This window comes from Patiria miniata, unplaced genomic scaffold (genome assembly GCF_015706575.1).
Source record: "Patiria miniata isolate m_02_andy unplaced genomic scaffold, ASM1570657v1 HiC_scaffold_7, whole genome shotgun sequence".
NCBI lineage: Eukaryota > Metazoa > Echinodermata > Asteroidea > Valvatida > Asterinidae > Patiria > Patiria miniata.
This window is the reverse complement of record NW_024037074.1, coordinates 43,607,765-43,631,701: the sequence shown is the minus strand read 5'-3', so window position 1 is coordinate 43,631,701 and position 23,937 is coordinate 43,607,765. Positions and strand designations below refer to the sequence as shown.

General features: G+C 39.9%; 1 protein-coding gene across 2 annotated transcripts in view; it reads right to left on the bottom strand.

Moving 5' to 3' along the window:
• Window positions 1-14,154: 14,154 nt before the first annotated feature.
• LOC119744511 (equilibrative nucleoside transporter 1-like) overlaps window positions 14,155-23,937 on the bottom strand; it is a 30,782-nt gene continuing 20,999 nt past the window's right edge. For both annotated transcript variants that reach the window (XM_038220459.1, XM_038220460.1), the window contains exons 11-14: window positions 23,296-23,410; window positions 19,054-19,139; window positions 17,400-17,593; window positions 14,155-16,456 (exon numbers count right to left, since the gene is read on the bottom strand). In XM_038220459.1, coding sequence (XP_038076387.1) covers window positions 16,336-16,456; window positions 17,400-17,593; window positions 19,054-19,139; window positions 23,296-23,410 — 516 coding nt within the window. In that variant the 3' untranslated portion in view covers window positions 14,155-16,335. The remainder of the gene's footprint in view (window positions 16,457-17,399; window positions 17,594-19,053; window positions 19,140-23,295; window positions 23,411-23,937) is intronic.

The window sequence follows — 23,937 nt, the reverse complement described above, 5'->3', positions numbered from 1 at the left end:
TGGTGGCCGGTTTGTAACCGCAAAACCAGCGCGTTTGCTACTAGTACATGTACTATGAGACTTGAGAGGAATGGTGTATTTTGGTTTGAAAATCTTGTGCAGGAAATGAATTGGAAGAACTACAGTGGTTCGTTTCCAACGATGGGAAAATATGACTCCTTCATGATTTTGAGTTCAAAAAGAAGGCTTAATGCCTGTCATAGAGGGAAGTAGTATTGGATCTTTCAGGATTTCGCATAAAAATATCATTGAAAATTGACTTCAAAAAGTACTGATCCAGAACCGTTACTGTCCAATACTTGCGTAAGAGTTGAGGGTGTTTGTTCCAGACTTTACAGATCAACATCCCCAAACCTGTACAGAGAACGACCTCATAATAAGTGAACCAAATCTGGCCATGAAAACTATTGTAAAGAACTATTGTATTGATGTCAACAATTGAGTTTCACGTGCGAGGAACGTGCCATACACGGGCCATATTTAGCACACCCCCGAAAACTTTTGGCACGCGTGAGGGCTGATCTTTGCCCGTCATAGATACCTTATCAGGGTGCTATTGTGCCAGTCTACGATCTTCGCGGTTACCTTGGTAACAGGACGACCCTGGGGCATCGAAACAATTGTGTCGTAATACTTGTACTACTTGCGAAACAATACAGGGTGAAACTATACAGGGATGGGGCTATTTATGGACATGATCTGATGGTTGAGAGTGTACAACAAAATTGACATAAACAACAAAAATTCTGTAATTTGTGAGGAATTTGGCATGTAGTTCAAAAGGAACAAAGGAATCGCTGGATTGGCTTCCTACAATGTTTTTCTAGATTAACAGATCCAACAATAACAAGGAACAGAGAATTCGAATAAAGACCGGTTGAAAGAAATATATAAATTGAAACGAATTTCCTTGCAGATTTAGCTTTGAATCAAAGTGCGTGACTGGGAAATCTTTCATGACGGCAGTGCCGCCCATGCCATTGATATAAATTACAAATCTGAAAATATGAAGTAATCGGTGTTTACCCGAGTAGCTGATGTAATGCACCGGGGTTGGGCAACGCCCAAAACACAGAGTTGCCAAACTGCCTCGACAGCAAAAAAGGGGTGTATTAAATCAACAATTATTGAAGCTAAGGACTGTTTCATCAAAATAGAGCCGAGGTCACCTGCACTGACCGATACATAACCTCGTCAACACTTAATTTTGTAGCTTTATATAGCATGAACTTAATTTGTGGGATTTCCGTTAATACTTGCAGGTCGCGTACGTGGTTAGATTGGGGGTGTCCCGCGTTGTGAGGCAGTGGCGTAACTAAAGGGGGTTGGGGTGGCCCCCACTCGAAGCCTGCGCCTCCATCCCCCTGTGCCCCCCCCCCCCCGGCTCTGCATTTGGGGAAAGGAAGTATTGAAACTTGCTATTGTTGATTAAACAATATCCCGTTGTGTACCCCCTTCCAGAAAATGGGCCCCATGCATCCCCCACTGAGTGGCGTAACTAGGGTAAAGCTGGTAGGGGCACATGGGGTGCATTATTGTTCAATGGGGGGGGGGGGGGGACTGAGGGCAATGTATATAGTGTTTGTGTCCAATTCAAGATTTCAAATCGAGGTGGGCACCACCTGGGGGGCACGGACCTCCTCTGGGGGCCTTGCCCCTAGTAACGCCACTGACCCCTGTAAATTGGAGTAAGGATGCTTGGGAAGGAATTAAACAGGGGGGGGGGGGGGAGAGTACATGGTTCGTTTTGACTTGGCCCGAAGAAAAACTTCACAAAATCACCGAACAGTTTGGGTGTGTTTGTCAAGTTTATGTTGTACGTGCACCACCTTGGCATGATGCCCAGAAGACACGCGGAGCTACTCCACACACGTGTCCCGTGGTCTACCAAAATAAAAACAAACCTTTGACAACACAGTGAACAGGTGCTCCGTGTGTTGATTCTACCTGCTCAATTCAAACCAAGGCCCTCTCTGACGGTGTAAACAAAAGACACTGTACAAACAAAAGTATTTATTCCCAAACAATGAGACAGCATGAGTTTGGAGGAAGACGTTGCCTCTCAGGGAGAGGAACATGGCATCACCACCGGAAAATTACTTTTCATCACTTATATATATTTTACAATAATTCAGACTTTTCAAAACACGGACAGATTTAACACGAAAACTTGAAACAATTCCTATGCCCGAGATGACAAGACCACAACATCTCAGCTAAATTCATTTTGAACGCAGATAGAGATAAAACGGCCCTTCCGCTTTTTATCTGGTGCCAAAATTAACACAAAGAGATGCATCATAGCGCCTGTGTTCCATATGACACGCGACAACGAAGAAATGATGGCGAAAACACCGCTTCTGCATGTCGTAACATGTCCGGTGAATATTTCATGAATTTTATTTGGTTCCGAGCCAAATTAGCCGAACAATGGTTTCGCAACGAATTTTGGTTTAGTAATAATAAATAACTGAAACTGATAATATGGATACGCCCGAGTCACGGGGTCTCTGCGCTAAGTTCCAGTCTTGGGCAAGTTAATGGTTAAAATCAATTAAAGTTCAATTAGTAAAATGTGTGGACTGGAAAGGAAGGAGTATATAGGCCCTGTGGATGGGGACGTGGGTGTTTTCATTGAGAATTTTATGAGGTGTAAGGATTATTTTCTGCAATGGTTTGAGCTGCTGATCTGAAAATCCAACAGAACGGTTCCCTGAGAACTTCCTCCCAATGGAAAAGGTTAGAGTGAATCAGTCAATTAACAAAAAAAAATTGCCCCGTGATGCCCTTCTTATTTTATCTGATGAAATAGTTACTCGGTGCAACGTTTCTGAAAATATGGAGGGGACATTTACTGGTCCGTCTTCGAAAGTTTCTATAAGTGGGCATCTAGAAGAGTGTGGGAGGAAAGGCTCAATTTGTTATTATTAAGAAGTGTTGAGTGATGCCACTGATACCCCCTGTACTGCTGCTCTAATTAAATAGTTGTTGCTTCAAGAGTTAATAAAACGTTTCATTTTCAGATAGTGATTTCAATAGCCCATATATATATTCCAGTATTTATGTAATTGTTATTTATTATATTATTTAAAATTGAGCACTCACAATGACAAGGATAGTTCCTTTTGTATATCAATACTCTGGTTAAAGCGACAAACACGATGGTCAAACTGGTATAAATGATTCTCATAGTAAACTGCTGTACTCGATTGTTGAATTAATAATTGATGAATGAACTAAAAGTAATCGGTTAACTGAACAATTGTCAATCGCTGCATGGCCAATAAATACCTATTGACTAATGATTGGCTAACGGCCAGTAAATGACCCAATGCTTACTTAATTGGTCAATATTGATCCTACTGGACTTTTGACAATGCTGAATAGATGACATGTACATTTCACCGCATCCGGATTTCTAATCTTCAGCTTCCCGACAAACCACAGATTCTTATTTGAGGAAACCCACAACAGGTGTAAATGGCCCATTCTAATATAAGACGAATGGGTTCAATGTCAATGTCAAGTGTATTCGCCATTTAACAGCACAGGTGATTGGTAGTTGTGATGATTGATGAGCGGGCAGGATTCCTTGAGGATGCTGGCTTCTGTGAATTCTGACAGGAGCACATCGGGGAGCGCAGTCCTCCTCAGCAGCCTAAGACTGTGCTCCCGGTAACCTCTGGTTATTTATTTTCATTAAAAGGCATTTTTAGTCTTATCACAAATCAGAGGTGGTGATTTTTCTTTTAATTTCTAATTGGGGGGGGGGGGGGGGGCGCAACCATCCTAAAACCTCAATTGCCATAAGAACATCACTGAGATCAACACGGGAAGATAGTTGCCCCTAAAACCGCGAAAAATCCGTGACACCCGCACAGTGCAATCGGAAGTGTAGTACATGCCATTATAATCCTACATCTCTGATGCCTTTCAAAAATGCCTTCAATTATCCTTTCAATGGTCACTCACTACTCCCCAACCACCCTACAAAATACATCTTGGAAGCCATCACTTTTAATTTTAACTACTTTTATTGGGAGCAGATTTCTGCAAGACACACGAACTCGCGGCCGTACGGGTAAAGGATGGGTCATGCATGATTGCGTTTGTTACATTATAAAAACATCGCATGCGCTGTGGCGCATCCAGTGAGGAAGGACTGGGCTGGGGTTGGAAATGGCCAAGAGATTGACAGGATTTGGCTCTTCATCTTGCGACCATCCAGTTCCAGATACGCCACTACACAAGTCACGGCGCTTCATGCTGCGTACACATCACAGATGTTGCCAACAGTTTCCGCGAAACAGACAAATCGATATTCCTTATTAAATACCAAGTAGTTGGCAGACCTTCAAAATGTAGAATATTTCAGCAACAGTCACTCTTTAATTCCAATTCAATTATCAAGATTGGTGGAACTCATCTTCCCGCTGAAGATGTGGACAAAAAGGGAATATGCAGGAACCCACTACCCTTAAAAAAATGAAGTAAAAAATAAGTGAAGTAACACATATAGAGGGCGCCATTCTATTTTCTTGAGTGGTCCGGTGAACAAAAACTGCACAACATTTCTGAATCGTGAACATCGATTGTGTTTCCAAGTTCCCCGACGAGTGGGTGTAAATGATAAAAGACTCAATGTCGGCTTATTTTGGATGATCTTATAACTCTTTGCGATGTGAAAAAAACCTGAAAAAAGGACAAGACAAATCTTTCTGTATAATGAATAGGAAGGTGTGACAAATTAAAGCTTAAATTGGTGGACTGATGTGGGCGGGGCAAGGTACGTTGAGTAGGAGGACGTTAAAAAATGATAACGAGAGAGATAAAACATAACGAAAAACACGACAGACTCGATCATTTAAAAAGGTGAAAGTACAATCCCTATTGGTTTATACTGAGGTTTTTTTTAATCATTTTGTTCCATTTGTTCCAGGTAAAATACTTGAAATGGTATTTTTAAAAAAGCAGTTCGTATTTGACCGTTTCCAATGTGACTTGAACTAGAAGGTATATTGAAATGAAGCGATGAACTTGGACAACAAAACCATACGTGATGATGATAACATTTTCCTGGACACCATTGCTCGAATAAGGGGAAAGGGTACGGAGGTACGCCCCTCTCCGCCGGGGCTGCAACCCTATTCTGGCCCGCACGGAATTTAAGGTCAGTTAAGAATGAAACGATTTTTTTTTATCGATCCAAACTCACTGAGTTCTTCCTCCAGAAAAGGAGATCCTCAAGTGTCCCCATCCAAATTAGACCTCACAAAATAATACTGCTGTTCTTGGAAGAATTAAAAAAATCGGAAACCTCTCCGTAGAGGTACTCTCCACCATGCAAATGTCACTTAAACTATTTAAGAAACGACTGAGTCGTCAAATGAGACAAGAATTGTGGATCGGACCTCTGAAAGACGAGATAAAAACAGCCAGACAGGAGGAATAGTGCCGGGTTGACTTCATTCTAATCACATTAAGTGAGTTCCATGACTTTCATACGGAAATGAAGCAATAAGAAGGGTGAAAACCACCGACACAAGACCTATCTCCCAAGGTCCTATAGTGACCGAAGACAGTTATCGTCATCGATACCAAGGCAACGAGACATCAAGTCGACGTATTCGGTTAAAGTCACCCCGAAACCTCTTCACAAGTATTACAACCCATCCTCTCCAATTACATCAACAAAAGAGCATCCAAATTGAAAATCAATATAGCTGAGACAACACCTGTCGCGAATCTACACACACCTGCTAAACCAAATACAAATCTTTTATATTCCTCCTCTCAGTAAAAGACAGTTTGCAGTTCATGTTTTTCAGCAACTATTAGCCGTTCTCTCGAGTCACTCCGGTCGGCCTAAGGGATAGCAAACTCAATTTGTGTGGAGGAATAGCGACGCGTCAGTCGGGCACCATTCTGAATCGTCAGCCATTCCCAAAGGCCAACAAGTCTGAACCCTTTTCTTTCTGTTTACATCTGGCAATCTATATACTGAGAACCCTCTGTCGATTTCATAAAAGTCCTGTAGCTAGACACAGGGACGTAGACTTTAATTTATCAAAAGCTTTAGCGGGGATTGTACTTGGCGAGAGATGATAGCTTATTCAAGTTGACGAGAAGTTTATACCAGAACACTAAACTCCATTACGATGGAAACACTGTGGAAGCATAAGCTAGGGAGCAACCTTGTGGGAGGCAGAATAAACGGATCACAACTGATCCCATATCACCACCGATTTCTGGTGTTTTTTGGGTCATTTTTTAACCAGCTATTTACGGACAACTCAGGAAAAAGCCTTTGTGTCTGAAAAGTCATCATTTGTTTGCGAAGGAAATACGCAGACCACTATGAGACAGCCACATCATCAATCACGATCTTTTACCGTTTCTTGTGCTATAATTGTTAAGCGGTTTGAGGAATCTTTGATTCATATTGCGCTATATAAATGCTGTTATATTATTATCTTTTTAACATAGCTATGTCACTGCTTTCATTCAAAGAACAACACTAAAATTGAGCTTAAACCTTCTACTGCCCGCCTCCTGGGAATGAGGCACTTCAAGTGGCCCCCCCCCCCCCAATTGGATACCATGCAGTTAGTTACACCGTGGCACAGATGATACATGGATCCACACACAGTGCGAAGAAGAAATTCCTCTAAAAGAAAGGCTACATCTCTCAAAACTATTCAAAGATCAGTTTGACAAGAAGTTGGTTTCTGGATCTTCCCCTTTCACAGATTACAAGGAATGCACACTATCCTCCAGAATGTGACGCCCCATCAGCCTTAGTTGGTTGATGTAAGAATCAAGTCAGATGTGAGTGGATTGAAACCTGATGAAATCTTCGTGGCAAACTCTCATCACATCGACTCAGCTCGTCTCGCAGGATCGTCTTGTGAGCTACTGCAGTAAGCTGGCGACTGACTCGACACATCTTTGATCTCGTATCAGATTTCATTCGCAAGATAATACCAAGGCTCTGCTGTGACCTTGAAAAGCTCAGCTGTTCATTCTTTTTGCAAAGAGTTCAACTTCGTTCCGCTCGTGCCAATTATTTAACAATCAAAATTCAATACACCGATAAAGAGAAACATGAAATATCAGAACAAACTCCGACCCTTATGTGTATATATTTATTTAGTAGTTGTAATTAGCACTTAAAGGGTTCAGGAACTGAATTTTACACTGAAACATGTTTTGTGCAAATTTCTACTCCTTTTTTGGTTAATTATTCTCGTAAGTGCACTCTTTCAACATTTAAAATGTTCCACGCTGTTCCTGATATAATTTTATGGGCGCTGTTGCTGTGCTGTCACTTCAGGCTAGGCACACACTCTAAGAGTTCATCATGAATTATTAGTCTACAAATTATGATCCCAAAATGTTACTCATAAAAACAATGCTATTTTTTTTTTGGGGGGGGGCTAAATATTTGACTGCCATGTGGGGCATACTGAATAAACAACTAAAAGAAACAACAGAAAATTGACCACGGCAAAAATAAAAACAAAACTGTAACACTGAAGCGTCTGCCTTGTATAACGTCACGGTTTTGCTGATGAATATGCAAATTTAGCCTATTACATGTATATACTCTATTTCCACATCAAATTTATAAAGGCCTACGTCTGTTCAAATTCAATTCTTGAAATTGTTTTCTTAATACAGTATTAATTTTCTTCCAATGCATTTCATCTGCTTTTCAGCATTAAATTCCTTATTTGGAAAACTGCGGTGTTTAGTGGGCGGGCGCTCGCATTCTGCAGGGGAGGGGAAATCTTCTACTTGTGAAAATGTGATCATTTACCCAAATGATTAAAGTCAACAAATTAGAGGCAGTTTCTGGTACGTGACGAAGCCTCTGCATGACTGTTTTGAAGGTGGTCCTTGTCCCCTAAAAATATAAAACGCCAGGCGTCAATTAATGGATTTTACACTTAGCCAGATGTTACGGTGTTGATTGCATTCAAATGTGGAACAATGCAAGATCAATAAGTGCTGCCACACCTTTAAAGCGTTCATTGTTTGGTCTGACACTTGTCATTCATGACCTTGGCATTGAGAGGATGGTCGATATGCAATGCCTAGCAGCTTAAATGTGTCTAATTGTTAGTCACTTTTCATGACCTACATTGCAAACGCACTCCAGCTGCCTTAGCGCCATTCTGGCTTTGCCTTTCAAAGAAGTGACCCTGGGTGTCGCTTTACTGACGCATAGAAGCGTCGATTTTATTGGTTTATTGCGACACTGACGTACAGCGGAATATTTAAACATCTTTTGGATTGGTTCAAAGTGCCTCGCGAAATTTGCATATTTCGATAGTGCAGAGGGCGCCCTCCAATCTGCAGGCGGCCTACGCAGCGACATTGTGACAATGATGTTTAAAAGTTTGACATAAAGTAATATCCGCGTGTGTGTTGTACATGTATAATGTTCAGTCTTTTAGTGTCTCTTTAGGTATTCCATAAGCCGCTGTGTCCCAAGAGTCTTTGTTGCAGCTTCGGTTGAAGCATAAAAATCCGATATTGAAAAAAGAGCAAAATAGCTACCCCCCCCCCCCATATTGAAAAAAGAGCAAAATAGCTACTTATTGCTTCTTAAATGGACATAGCGTCTCATCGAGCCAGATGCTTATAATCACGAATCCAGAGGCTAACACAAAGCAGGGGTGTCAGTATATATGGACAAGGAAAACTCATCACGCAGTCACAATATTAACAAGCAATTATGATAACATGCCGGATAAACAAGGTGTTAAACACCCAATCTGCAAGTTGGCATACACTTTACTGAAAAGGTTTTGCGCTGATAGACCGGCCGACCAAGCAATCCAAAATTCATCACCAGATTCGCCAAACGATAGGAAATTGGAAAGCGTATATATGAGATATTTTAGGTGCTAGCAACTTAACTTTGTTCATTCGCTTGAATTTAACAACGGATTTCTCTTCTTCATTGCAACCGACAAGTTACCCTCATCTATTCATCTATTCTATTTGGAATTCCTCCAGAAATCACAAGATATCTCGACTTCATTATCCAATCTGACAAGTAGAAGAGGAAGCGAAGAAAATCGATAGAGGAGGAGCCACGAGTTCGCACGCGATGGGAGAAAAACGGAGGGAAGGTCTTGAGGAGAGACCGCCGGGTGGAATGAGCGCCTGGTTTGAAAGAGTAGGCGTCTACGGACCTGCTAGATTGTCCCTGGAGTCGATACGATTCAATCTGGATGGGGAGTGATTGGTGCTCATTCAGGCAATCTCTGAGCTGTGTGTCGGCGGCAGGGACTGGCTGGAAAGTCTTGTTGGTTTATTGATGGCAGAGATGAAAGAACGCTGAATAAACCCAAACATTGTGTGGCGATAATATTTTGCGCCTGGAGGATTAGCGTGTGGCGTTGACGTGGACCACGCTTGGACCAGTCCATTAGAAATAGACAGCCTAGAAAATAATTCTATCTTGAGGGCGCCATTAATAATTGACGGGGGTGAATTTGGGCTCAAACGAGGATTCTGAGAAGAAAAGAGTACTCAAATTGCTTAAAGTAGACAGGTGAAGTGCTTGACGGAATGTGAATACAAAGATGGATGACATAATTCCCTCTCTTATTGATTAAATGTACATTATTATTTTTTATTTTAATCCATGGAGAGCAAGGCACATCATCACGTGCCAATGTGGTCGATATTGTTATAGTCACGAAATAGGGGAAATAGAGGAAAAGCCACATTATTCAAGTTCCTTGGGGAGGATGTCATCCCTTTATTGCCTTATTTTTTGGTCAAAAAGCGGTTGTGTTGAGAGTATCGGTCCCTGCACATGAATAATAACACATAATTATCATAATAACAAGATAAAACTTTAAAAACCCCATTATTTACATTTAAGAAACCAAACTTCGTGTTCGCATACTAAATTTCTTTCTTGAAGAAACAGTCACTTCTCCCGGACTTCACATCGTGTTTTACCCTTGATCGACTTGTATCCACCCTGACCATGAACCCCTAAATGTCAACTCAAGCGGCAATATTTAACAGTCTCCGAAGCGATCTCCCCCGAGAATGTTCCCCTCCGCACCGCCACACCGCGTTACCCACTGTTCCCTCGTCCGCGCGATCCATACATTACAGCCGTTGTCTTCAAGGTCAGGTATGTAATAACCCATCGCTGTTGGCATTGCCTGAGGCAGTGCGTCAAGACACTCAGATCCGACATCCACGCAGCAGTTACGTGCTCAGTTTCACCCTGGGCCTGCATCGCCTGGGCTAGGGGTCAAGTTTGATTAGTATCGCATGTCTCATCACCGGAAGCAGTTGTTCACAATTCTAGTGCAGTACTGGGGCCGGGATACACAGAAAATCTCCTTTTCAAATGAAATTATTGAGGATGTACAAATGAGTCGTGAAGGGGATAACCACGGAAGCTGTAATTAAAGAGCACGGGTATAGGAACGCCGTTATAAGCAACGACCTTCAAAATGATTTGTATCTTGTTCTGAACCCATCTTTCCATTGTAATCAAACTTCGTACTCAAAGCGAACATGTGGCACTATCATTATCAACGAAAAGTCAATCTAAGAATTAAATTAAATTAAACGGGAAAACTTTATATACATGTACGTGAATTAACGAGCACATTGCACTGTGCCATGCATTTTTACTGCAGCCGACTCCCGATGCTCCTGTATCATAGCGCCCTCTTGTGGATATTATAACTGTCCAAAGGTAAACTGAACTAAACCGCTTTATTTTGTACTGCAAGTATTTTGAATGAAACGAGAGTACTTAAAGGTTGACTTTACGAAGTACAACCAACAAATAATAAGGTCAAACAAATTAAAACATAGACTTATTGGGCGGCTGCTTTACCGTGGGCATGATGTCACAGTGCAAGTCCTAGTATCATAACGAGTACATTTCTACTGGACACAAAAATTAAAACTCTGAAATTCGACTTTTATGTACATAATTTTTTTTTTATTGACACTTTACATTATGACAGCGTGACACACGACTTCCGTCATATGATTCATTTGCGGAAGCGCAAATGACTTTGAGTGACGCCATACATCTCATCGGTACGCGGTGATTGGTCGACGCGATGTTAAACGACTACCCGTATCGACTCAACAACCAATCACATCGCTCTGTTCTAACCCCGCACGGAAGACGTCACACACATTTACGTCCAATTAGAGGGCGTTATAAAATCCAACCTGTACCAGCTAGCCAGCGCCCTTGGGCCGGGTACGTACATGGGTGATGGAAATGATTTTCACTTTCAAAGATTTTCGTTTGCCTTTCTAAATATAAAATAAATATCCTGATATTTAGTCCTTGCGGTCTGCAATACATGAATGATAGCTCAATTCATGAATACAATATTTGTGATAATTTATTTTGTTCATAGTGCTGTGAGTGTGAGGTAACTAGTGTTCGAATGAAAACAGCTGTCAATCACATTCATTTACGTAACTTCGTTCTCCCCCAATTAAGTAGTAACACTCAAAATCACATCTACATGTATACTATATTCCGTCAAAGACAAAGAGAAATTTGAAAACGATTTCTTCTTTTCAAGGAAAATAGAATTATTCTGACTTTCGAAAAATACAAGAATGTTACTAGCTGAAAATTTCTTAAACACTACCCGACAAGTTTTAATTTTTTTTTCGAGGAAGATTGTACATCTCCTGTCTATGACATGCAAATTGGATTATACGGACGGGCAGCCAAGTTTACGTCTTTCTGGTTTGAAAGGCACAGGACAATTACTAGTGTCCAATAGCTGTAACTAGAAATATAAAATGCAAAATGGCTTCCAAACATTTACATGCGCCTGTGAAACGAACAATTGAATTGAAAAAGCTAACTCTGTGTCACAACCGTCCAACAGCTTCAGAATTATTACTTTAAGTTGGGTCACATGTAAATCACAGGGCTATTCCTACTTCAGGTCCCATGGATGATCTGTAAACAAAGGAGTGCTGTGGTCACGTGATTTGAGCACATGGAGCTTCTGGCTTGACTGGGATTGGATAACTTGTGATTTACTTGTGGGGACCTTGAAGGACACTGTTCTACTTTGAAGAATTTTAACAAAAGTGCACTCATAACCCTCAAATAAAGGAAACAACAAATTAGAACGCAAATTCAAAACCCCAAAAGAAATATGACTCATTAACATCCGAGGTCACCTGACACATGACTCATTAACAGATGAGGTCACCTGCCATTAGTCTACAAACAATGTCAACAAAGTATTTCAATATTTGGTCTTAAAAATAAAATACATAAAGAAAAAACTTGGGAGGGTGCGCAATGCAATTGCAGCACTTTCCCCAAAATACAATACAATCAAAGGACGCAGGTTAGGTGGGAATATAGCTCAGGGCTCACTCAATGAACCTACTACTAAGTACTGAAAATTTGAAGGAAGAGAATTCCTTGGGAAACAAGATACCACCAATAATGTGCCTTATCATCTCGACTGCATGTGAGAGGTTCTCTATAGACCTTATCCACGAGGAAGCCATTTTAGGTCATGTTCCCTGAATCTATTTTATAAATTGTAAACTGCTGCATAGAATGGTGCCAGACTATTTTATGATATTGGAGTGCGTTTCAAGCCTCACTTTCAATCTTGTTATAAATGTGGCTTAAAACATTAGGGAATGTTGAAAGTTTTAAATTATTCATCAGACTGGTAATATTTTGTAATGAACTTGTATTTCATTGCTTTCATTTCTACTCGCAAGTTCCAAAAATGAAGAGGTTGCCTCTCTTTCAATTTAATATGGCTGACTCATGAATAAGGTCCATTTATGTTGGCATAGCACATACTTACACTCGGCATAATGTCATGTTAGTCTCAAAGCTTCAAGAATGTGACAATAATGTCCTACTCTAAATAATACAAGATTTTTCTTTACCAGTCAAAATGGCTGAATTTCACGGAATCAAATTGATTAACATTACATTAAATACTGGTTTCATTTGCATACAGAGACCAATACGGGCACGCTTTCAATTCTATCATGAAGGCCCCTTTCAATGGCGAAAGCATTGTGCTAGCTATTGTTCAGATAAGCCGTCATGGGACAATGGGTTCTCCATTGAAGGGGGCCTCATGTGTGTATAGTGATCTTGTGCCCGGATTCGTCTATAAGAAATCACCGAGTCTGTATTCTGTGACACTCAGCTGCTCTCTCTCCATAAACCTTACAAGAGATCATAAAATAAGTCATTTTTTTTCTAAACAAAATAATGTTATTGAAAGATTGCCTCGAGGAGTATGCAAAACACCACCACACTTATGATGATCAGCTTATATAAGGTTTGAGGCTTTGCATGGTGGGGTATCGGTATCGTTTCGGTTTGTGGTAACACCATGTGGTAATAACTACTGCTTAGAAGATATTAGTTCTGAAAAGAACTTGTCCTGCTTATTATCAACTTTGCTAAGTAGTTTTTTGTTCTGTTCAGAACAGTCCTGCTGTAAGTTCTAAACGGACTGTTCTTAATAGAACAAAAAAGTACTTAGCAAAGTCGATAATAAGCAGGACAAGTTCTTCTCAGAACCAATATCTTCTAAGCAGTAGTTATTACCACATGGTGTTACCGCAAACCGAAACGATGATGATCAGCTTGTTCTTATATTTTGGCCTTTGAATTATGTATCAAACTCTATTTACATGTAAATTTATACATTTTGGTACTTACTTTGAAAAAAAACCCCACTACACCTCATATTAAATGGCAGCATATGAAAATATTGGAATTATTGGCAAAGTCAATCACATTAATCCAATGCCAACTCACAAGTCAGGCCACAGGTGAATGGGTGATGACTTATGACAAAGGAATGACTCTGTCACAGTTCACATGAACAGTCTGTCACTTGAGCTGAGATTGCAAGACTTGTGAGTGTGTTGTGGGACTTTGTGACAACTTCAGATGACCTTTTATGACATTATGATTGACTTGTGATGACTGCTGATCGACTTGTGACGCCTTTTGATTAAATTGTGATTGACTTGTGATGACCTGAAGCCTTCAATATGTACGGTACGCATCGATTGATTGAAATCACACTACATGCAGCTCCATCGGACATTGGAGAAAAAACCATAATAAGGACCTGAGTTGATTAGAATCTAAGTGACCATTTTAATAAAACTGCTTAGTACACAACAAATACTAATACTTTACAGCACACACTATTTGACAAAATACTAGCTTACATTGTACGTAACTTGGTAACTTAACTGGAAGCCTATTTCTGACGAGTAACATTCTTCTGTGCTCTGTGCTCAGTAATTCTATATGCTAAGGATGTCAGTGGATTTATCAAACTGGCTTTCCAAACACAATCAAATAGTAATATAATGTTAACTTACATGTGTAACATTGTTGACAATGAATACCTCAAAAGAGAGGAAAATATATTAAGTGGTCTTTTCTCGCCAGCAAATTTTGACCTTCATTTTTGTTAATTCACTAAGATCACACAGTACATGTGCCAAAGAATGACACTCGAATCAAATCAGTCAATAAGTATGCTTGGAATTTTAACAAACTCTGCTATTTAATATCTGTGTCCAGTCCCCTGCTAATTGTGCTCAAACTTCAAATAAGTCACAGGTTGTGACTCAAGATGACCTTCAAGTTATTTACATGTACTGTCCAGCGGACTCATTTGAAAGGAAAAAAAAAAACCTTTCACTTTGCACTACCTGTACAAACTATTACAAGTTAAATATGAGCACAAAATGGAATCTGACTTTCTGTCAGAATTTCAAACTGTATCCTAGTTAAGATTACAGGTTTAATATTAAAATTTTAAAACAAAGAAACCAAAACAACTTCTGGTACGATAACTAAAAATCCAACACCATAAATATGTACTTATTTTCTACTTCACGCACAATATTACAAAAAGTACACTAAAGAGACGATGTAAGATAGTTCAATATACATACATGTACATGTACATGTACAGCCCTGTTTACTGTCGGGTTTTCACAGAGCTTTTCAAACATACTGATCACTACTTCTCAAAATGAGATGTTCATGTCTAAACTTTATTTAGAAAATACAGATGATAAGAAATGTTACGTGTATGTAATGTACATACTTAACTTTGTTCCTGAGGAACATCAATGTGAAATTGAAATCTGTGTTTAAGAGTAGTATTTCAGAGTCACAACGGACCAAATGGTATTAGGAGCAAATCTAAACAACCCTATTGGATTTAATGCACTAAAAATACTCCATTGACATGACTCTGGAGTTGTTTTGACTCAGTACATGTACTCCTAGTCTATCCTAGATGTTTCAAAAACAAACTTTACTCAAATCTTACAGGGTTCCCTCAGAAATCTTAAAATGAAATTTCATGATTTTTCCCAAGACACAACTGTCTTGTTTGCAATCGTTTTAGGAATAAACTAAAATACCCTCTCACAAAATAAGGAAGACAGTTAATAAGTGGCCTTTCTGACCCGTGAAAATAACTGGTGAGGTTTTGGCCTACCATTTTGTCACTTTGGTCTCCAAAACTTAAAGCTTCATAAACTTTTGGCAAAACATCACTGCAAACGTTTTTCTTTTACAAATAAAGTAATAACAGCAACTGAACTTGTGTGATCTCAACTGAGAAACATAAACGAAAAACGCAGTCTGAATATCTCACACTAAAGAAAAGGCGAGCTGGAAAAAACCAAAAAACTCCCCAAAACTGTTATATACACCCATCTGGGTCAATCTATAAATCTGGGCTCAAATTCTTTTCCTGTCCCTGTTATATCTGACATCTATGATTGTATAATTCTGATGCACTCTGTAATGAAGTCATCCTCCAAGAGTGATAATGAATAGCAAACTTCCTACTTAACAAATAAAAACTTTTTAAGTTCATTCATGATACTTAAATGGCAAATTACAAAGTACCAAGGGACAAGAACAATGTCACACTTTGGACCATTCATAGAATGACCCGTTTACAATTGTTCATTTTTTTAAGTGATCAATTCCTGAAGAGCTTCTACATGTTTCCTTAAAAAACTTCTCCCATTTACAGTTTGGCAGTTTTTGCATTATAGGGCCAAAAAAAAAAAAACCGACACTAAAAAAATAGCAGACACTGGAAAAAAAAGTGTCGGCAAACTTGGCAGCATTTAATAACAACTTTCCGATATTTCCATCAATGTGCAGAAATCTCTGGTCCTCCTGACTCCTGTAAAAATATTGGACAATTCTACATCACCTCAGAATTGCTTCCTTATAGGTGTGAGCTGAGTTGAGTTTATCTCTGGGAATCCTTAGAAGATTGTGATGAACCACGGAAAGAAGAGGGAGAACTGGAGACCACAGAAGATTCCCAGGACGAGGAAGAAGCACATCATGGAGGCGGCCTTACCAGCCCACTCAGGAGGGACTTTCCTGAAAGGAGATGAGGAGAAATACAGTATTGTATCAGAGGTATGGTTAATACAATGGGAATCCTTAGAAGATTGTGATGCACCAATAGATGGGAGCTGAGTTGAGTTTGTCTGGGCAATGTAGGGCTGCATTCCAAATATTTGTCTATGGCCGGGCTCTGTGCACAAGTGCCCCCTCAACGATAAGAAAGGCAGAGTTGGGGGAGACCACTTAGAGTGCATCAACAATGATACGCGTGCTCGAGTGAAGGCTTTGTGCACATTCAAAATTTTGTCGCGAACCAGTACGCGCACACGCAGTGTGTCCCGTCCATGGGGCTCTCCAATGTGGCAAAAAGAGCGCCCTCTCTTTTTGCGCATGGAGCCCATATACGTAACACTGTGGGCGAAGCCAATTCATTACGATGCAGCCAATGCTTGAACAGAGATACTGATTTTCACTTACACAAACAATGCTAATTGTATATCTGTTGCACAAGTGGGACTGACCAACTGTGCGTCACCAATGGTCTTCCTTCATTTCCTAATATCTGCCAATTCGCATACAGTAAATGTAACAATTCTGTCAGGGCTGAGATTTTACAACCAGTCACAATTGAGTAATTCCAGCATTACATCTGTGACATTTAATTAATGATTCAGAGAAATGATCCAAAACTCCTAGTCTGTAATCTCCTTGACCATTACTAGATGATGGATGTACAAGATTTGAAAAATACATTTTCAGGTTTATTCACTGAGCTCTTAAATTACACAAACATTCTGATTTGTAATGTCCGTGATGCTGACATTGCCCAATCAATTTTTGAAGGACTTTAATGGCCAATTTCTAAACAGTGGCACTTGTGAAACTAGGCACCACCATTTCGACAACAAACCCTGTTTTAAAATAGTTCCAGGATTTTTGTAAAAAATAAAAGATATTAAAATTTAGGAACACTCACTGTGGGCCTTCCATCATGATGACAGTCTTGAAATAGCCATTGCTAAGGGAAAAGATGACCATGATGATGATATAGACGATGTCGTTGAAGTAGACTGGCAAGGTACGAGTCGCGGGTCGGTAGTTGCAGAGAATGAAGAGAGGAAAGAACAGGATACGCACGTTGGCTACAATCCAAGTGTACTTGTGAAAAGGCTGCAGCGGAAAAACAACAAGCAAACCATTTAGGGATTATTTGTAAGTATAAAAATGAACCAGTGTTGCAATTGAGTCCCTGACAAGTCCATCACAAATCCCCCAGTCTGGTGTCACAAGCCATTGAAATGTACCAGTGTTGCCATGTTGGAGTGTCATGGCCTAGCGGTTAAGAGCACCGGACTCATGTTCTGGTGTTTCAGAGGCAACATGACGTGGGTTCGAGCCCGCCGGCGGACACTTGTGCTCTTAAGCAAAGCACTTAACCATTATTGCTTCGTCCTTCGGGTGGGACGTTAAGCCGTAGGTCCCGTGTGTTGCATAAATGCACGTAAAAGAAGCCAGTGACACTTATTGCTAACAGAAGGGGTTTGCCCCGGTGTTTCTGGCCTCCTGTTTAAACTCCCACGCGAAGTATTTAGGAGAAGAACCAACCAAGAACCAAGAAATGTGACAAAAGCATTCCTGTGTCATTGTTCATCCCCTGTTACCTGTGGGGGCACATGGTCTATAAATGGGTACATGTGGGGGCACATGGTCTATAAATGGGTACCTGTGAGGGCACATGGTCTATAAATGGGTACCTGTGGGGGCACATGGTCTATAAATGGGTACATGTGGGGGCGCATGGTCTATAAATGGGTACCTGTGAGGGCACATGGTCTATAAATGGGTACATGTGGGGGCACATGGTCTATAAATGGGTACATGTGAGGGCACATGGTCTATAAATGGGTACATGTCGGGGCACATGGTCTATAAATGGGTACCTGTGGGGGCACATGGTCTATAAATGGGTACCTGTGGGGGCACATGGTCTATAAATGGGTACCTGTGAGGGCACATGGTCTATAAATGGGTACCTGTGGGGGCACATGGTCTATAAATGGGTACATGTGGGGGCACATGGTCTATAAATGGGTACATGTGGGGGCACATGGTCTATAAATGGGTACCTGTGAGGGCACATGGTCTATAAATGGGTACCTGTGGGGGCACATGGTCTATAAATGGGTACATGTGAGGGCACATGGTCTATAAATGGGTACCTGTGGGGGCACATGGTCTATAAATGGGTACCTGTGGGGGCACATGGTCTATAAATGGGTACCTGTGGGGGCACATGGTCTATAAATGGGTACCTGTGAGGGCACATGGTCTATAAATGGGTACCTGTGGGGGCACATGGTCTATAAATGGGTACCCGTGGGGGTAGAGACCAGACCGCGTTGATTTCGGCTGCAGAAAAATGGTCTCATGAATTGATGAACAGGGGTAATATCTGTGAAGCACTTTTGGTGGTAAGCGCTATAGAAGCCACACACATTATGCAGGATAAGTGCTTCAATAACACCAACACTCTGAAATATTTCCAAATACACCAGGTTTGTGGAGGATTTAGCAGGACCGCGTCAAATAGAACCCAGGATCTGGTGGGGTCAGCATAATGACAGACTTACCCATTTGAGCACTGCAGGGACCATACTGCCGATAAAGTCACAGAAGTTGAACGTGAAGAAGCAAGTCAGTGGAGTGAAGTACATAGCTGAAAATATGGAAAGAATCAAATCAGTTGCTGCGACATGAATTAGCGGTATCACATTTTTGTTTAACTTGGTATCACGCATGTACATGTTTGTGTTCATTTACATGTTGTCCTCATTTCAACCTGAGAAGCTATTCATATGTCTGGGTTGAAAGCGAACCTCAACATTTTTTTCCTTAAATGTATCAAAAATAGTGGCTGATGTAAAATGTGTTTTGGAAAGAAGGTAATATCCAGACGCCACTTCTTTGGTTGTGTACAAAGTCTATGGAGAGTTGAGTGCATTTTCAAAGTATTGTGTAACAGAATTGGAATGTTTCCCAGTCCAACATTCATGTCTTTTCAACACTTAGCAATGAGTGACCTTCATTGAAAAAAAATGGCTTCAGTATGCAACATTCTTTTTTTTTTTACTTACTTAAAGCATATGGTGCTAATGTTTGCATGAAAATGGAGATTTCTATTGCACAGCTGCCAACTTTTCAAAATCCAAATTAGTAATCAACCCGCGCGGTCATTTTCAACTGCTCGTAGAGGGCAATTCCACACCAAAGTGGACATGACACCAAAAAATTCAAATACATGTGACTTAAACAAATTTGGCATCAAATGAAAGCTAAAAGTCTATATTTTCAAGATTTGCAGTCGGAATTTTATTTTTTATACATTTCGATACCAAAAAATAGGATTATGTAATAATCCTGTTTTAATCCTAAAAATGTGATTAATAGTGATATGAAAGTATTCTACCAAAACACACACAAAAATATGTACTAATGCCATCAGTTTCTGTCATGAGAAAGTATTGGTCTTGAAAAACTGACTAAAACTTGTTTTTAACATTTTACGTAATTTGCTTCGCTTCAGTGACTTCTAATATTTCAGCCTTCGAAAATGTCCTTCCGTTACCGAAAAAATACATATTTTTAATTTATTTTTAAAACTTGCAGTATGAATGCATTGAAAGTTATTGTGCAAAGCAAGTTTAGGTAGGCCTTCAATATGACATTATAACTGACACTGCTGTACTTCTCGTTTTTTAATTACAATTAATTAAATCACGTCCTTCCGTTACCGAATTGGTAACGGAAGGATGGTAACGGAAGGACAAATCGTATTTTTATCAAATGTTACGACATTTGCGCTCATGTTTGAAAAATGAAAATCACTGCAAAGACATGCATGTATAATGAGCATTAAAAGGACATTCATGTGACCCACCTTCACAAAAGCGGGATAAGCAGGGCAAGGTGTTTATTACAAAGGAAGGCACAGGCATGTACAACATGTACAATGTACATGTACATGTATGCTGATGTACCAGTACTTGTACATGTATGGAGTTGTTGCAGAAAATCAAATCATAAAGTTGCTGCCATCAGCATTCATGGACAATAGAGAAAGATACGAATTCTGTGAAGCCATTCCAGAAGCAAATCAAGTCAAAAATGAGATGGCAGAAAGTACCGGTACTTTGGGGCACTTTCATTCAATTTACATGTGTAAGACATGTGAGGTGCAATCTTTGACAAATTATGCCCAAGTTAACAATTTCAGTTTGGATGTTTATAAATTAATTGTTACTACTCTAAATCATTGTAATTTGATTTCAAACACTGATTTTAGAGTTCAATTAAAAGCAACACCTAACTGAAGCCATCAGTTCTACCGGTAGATGTTTTTACCTTAAATGTACATGTAGGCTGGTCGCCCCCCCCCACCCTTTAGGTAAACCACTGAACCTACCGGTATTATTAAAAGTTGTTGGTGAACATGTAACCAATATACTCAAGTGCTCAAAAACTGTGTATTAAAACTTTTAAGGATTGAGGTGATGGGTTTGAAGTCCATTTCTGTAGTTGTCTTGTGTTTGTGAATTATGTGTTTTGGGTGGTTTTCGTTTTTCTTTTGTTATCATTAATTAGCAGGCTTCTATCTTTATCTCAATAGTTTCTTGGGTATAATTATTTATGCCAGGTCTGCATATTGTTGATTTCACATTCAGTTACACATTTCAGCAATTTGTTTCACTTGTATAATTAGTGTAAATTCACATTTTGTTCATGCTATAATTGAGTAAACCTTTTGTCCTTCTGTTACCATCCTTCCGTTACCAAATCATAATCTGCTTAAAACGTTGTAATTATATTACCGAAACACTTAAAGTCAAATGAAAGGCGGTATAGTATAGATAAAGCTTCAGGGATTCCATTTCTTACCTTTAAAATATAATTGCCCCATAAAATTCACAGAGTTTACGCAAAACGCGAGTAAGTTGGAAAACCCTTGTCTGTTTTACCGTCCTTCCGTTACCGACCTCATTAATATTCATAATTCATAAACGGGAGGCATTCATGCCCCCCAAAAGTGTGGAAAATGAAAGTAGCATTATAGCAATACAATTGTGACATTTGTTTGCTGTAACTATGAACAGTGTCTGTGATACACACATTTGAAATTGTGTTTAGTGAGTGAAAACGTCCTTCCGTTACCGTGGAATTGCCCCCTATTAACAGTGTATGTACCAGCTTTACCAACATCACATACATGGATTACACATGCACATACATGTGCATACCCTTCTTGTTGCAGTTAATAATGTACTGTAGGCCATAGGATAATAATAAAAAATAATAATAATAAAAAAAAAAATATTCATTTAAAAAAAAAAAAAAATTGTTTTACTGTCTGTATTTGTTTGTTGAAGTCAAATAAACAATAACAATAATAACAACATGCGTGCATATTTTTCTGAGATGCATGCTATTGATGTATGTATGTTTTATACACATTTAGGGCCACCGTATGCAATAGAAATATTCCGCCAACATGCCTTGCAAACGCAAACGCATGTTGATTGATCTTTTCTGGACATTGTGATAAACTCAAACTCTATCACCAATTCTTCCAACCATACTCTAAAATTCCATGATCAAAATCTCACACTGATGGGTCTCATCCCGGCAATAAGTGACCAATCAACCTCGTCCCCAGGGTATCGAGCAGTACGCGCCCACCACTACCTGCTCTCTCACCCCGGTATTGGATCATTTGCATGTGCAAGATTTTTGAACACACATGCAAATGAGGTGTAGTCTGGTGCCTGCATGTGCGTTACATTAGCGTTTGTTTTTGTATGCAGTGTCTGGGGTAAAACAGCATCAATTCATCGCGCTGTGAGTAATGAAAGCACGATTTTTGTTCAGTTAAAATGTTACAATCTGGCCCGCCAATATGCAGTATCACATTTCATATTAATATTAGCAAACTGGAAAGGAAAGGAGTATTTTTGAGAATGCCTGGACGTTATAATTACAATGATCGTGAAAACACGTAATGCACGTTGGAAATGATAACTGCAACTACACGATATAAATCCATTACTAGCAAATTGCAGCATCAAATCAGGATACGGGAAGAAAGTTTCCTATCCAGGGCTTACTCTTGCAAACGAGGTTGGAAATAAAATAATCACTGGGGACGAGGTTGAGTGACCAATGTGCTCACGATTGTCACTGAAAAGTAGTCAGTACCCGGTACATACATCCGCACGCGATAAAAACTAGAGGCACACACCATTGAAAAATATGTTTAGTCTGGTCCTCAAGTACTCCACTGCGCACACTGCATTGATGTCTATCAGGTGCCTGACCGCATTGCTTATTAGACTTGTCACGTGTCCATCCATTTTCGTAACATTTCGCCATAAGTTTTCAGGCAAAAACGACACTTAACAAGTATTTTTTTTCCAGTAGGTAGAAAATGGGAAATTTGTAATTTTTTAGTGGCAATTCGTATTTTCGTAATTTTAACAAAAAATTTCTAATAATTATGAACAATTTGTAATAGTTGGCAGCTATGCTATTGGTGCATCTTAATTTCGTTGAGGTCAGCATGTACTTTGCTGTGCTTAACCCATTAGCACTTGTACTACAGTGTATCACATTGTGTTTATTCACTGAAGAATCAATAAAACCATAGAGTGCTGGGGCGGTTTCAGTGATAGGCAGGGCTGTGTAGGGTGCTACAGTGACTAAAGGGTAAACTCCTCATGGTCTCAATGAAAAAAAAAAAAACCCAGACATTTTGTCAGCAGAAATACGCTATCTACCGGTACTTGTATCTCTAGGTCAGATCCTAGACATCCAGAACTTACCGATGAAATCACTGTGAGGTTCTTCAGTAGTTGAGACGACACCCAGGTTGAATGCTGGGAAGATGGCCAAGGTGACGAAAAACGTCAGCCACACGCTGAGTGCATCCACCCATATCTAGTCACAAAACACACACAATTAACCGTCATGAAACATTTTCCCCATGTATATATTGACCCATCCATGATGGCTTTCAACTATTACGAGGATGTTCCGAAGCCCGCTCGCTTAAACACACTGCAGTCACCTTCAGTGACATGTTCAGAGCTTTGCAATAATGCACATGTATGCAATGCCCGCTCAGGCACGGAAGTGTCCCAGTACTTCCAAACATACCCACTCCAAGACAATATAAGCTTCAGCAGTGTCTTGTTGCAGTTCATCGCTTCAGCAACATGCCTGTCAATAATCCACTCCTTTTTAGCTATCAGATGTTGCTCAGGATTACAGTCATCTTTGGAACCAGGTCATGTACATGTATAACTGAACCATACGGCCTCCTGGACATCCAAGATATCACCGATAGCTTTTGAGTGATGATACACCAAATGGTGGACAAGAAGTTGGCAGATCTTGGATATGTTGGCCAATTCCTTGCACTGTGTCATACTAAACAAGTAACGGGAAATTCAAACATCTTGACC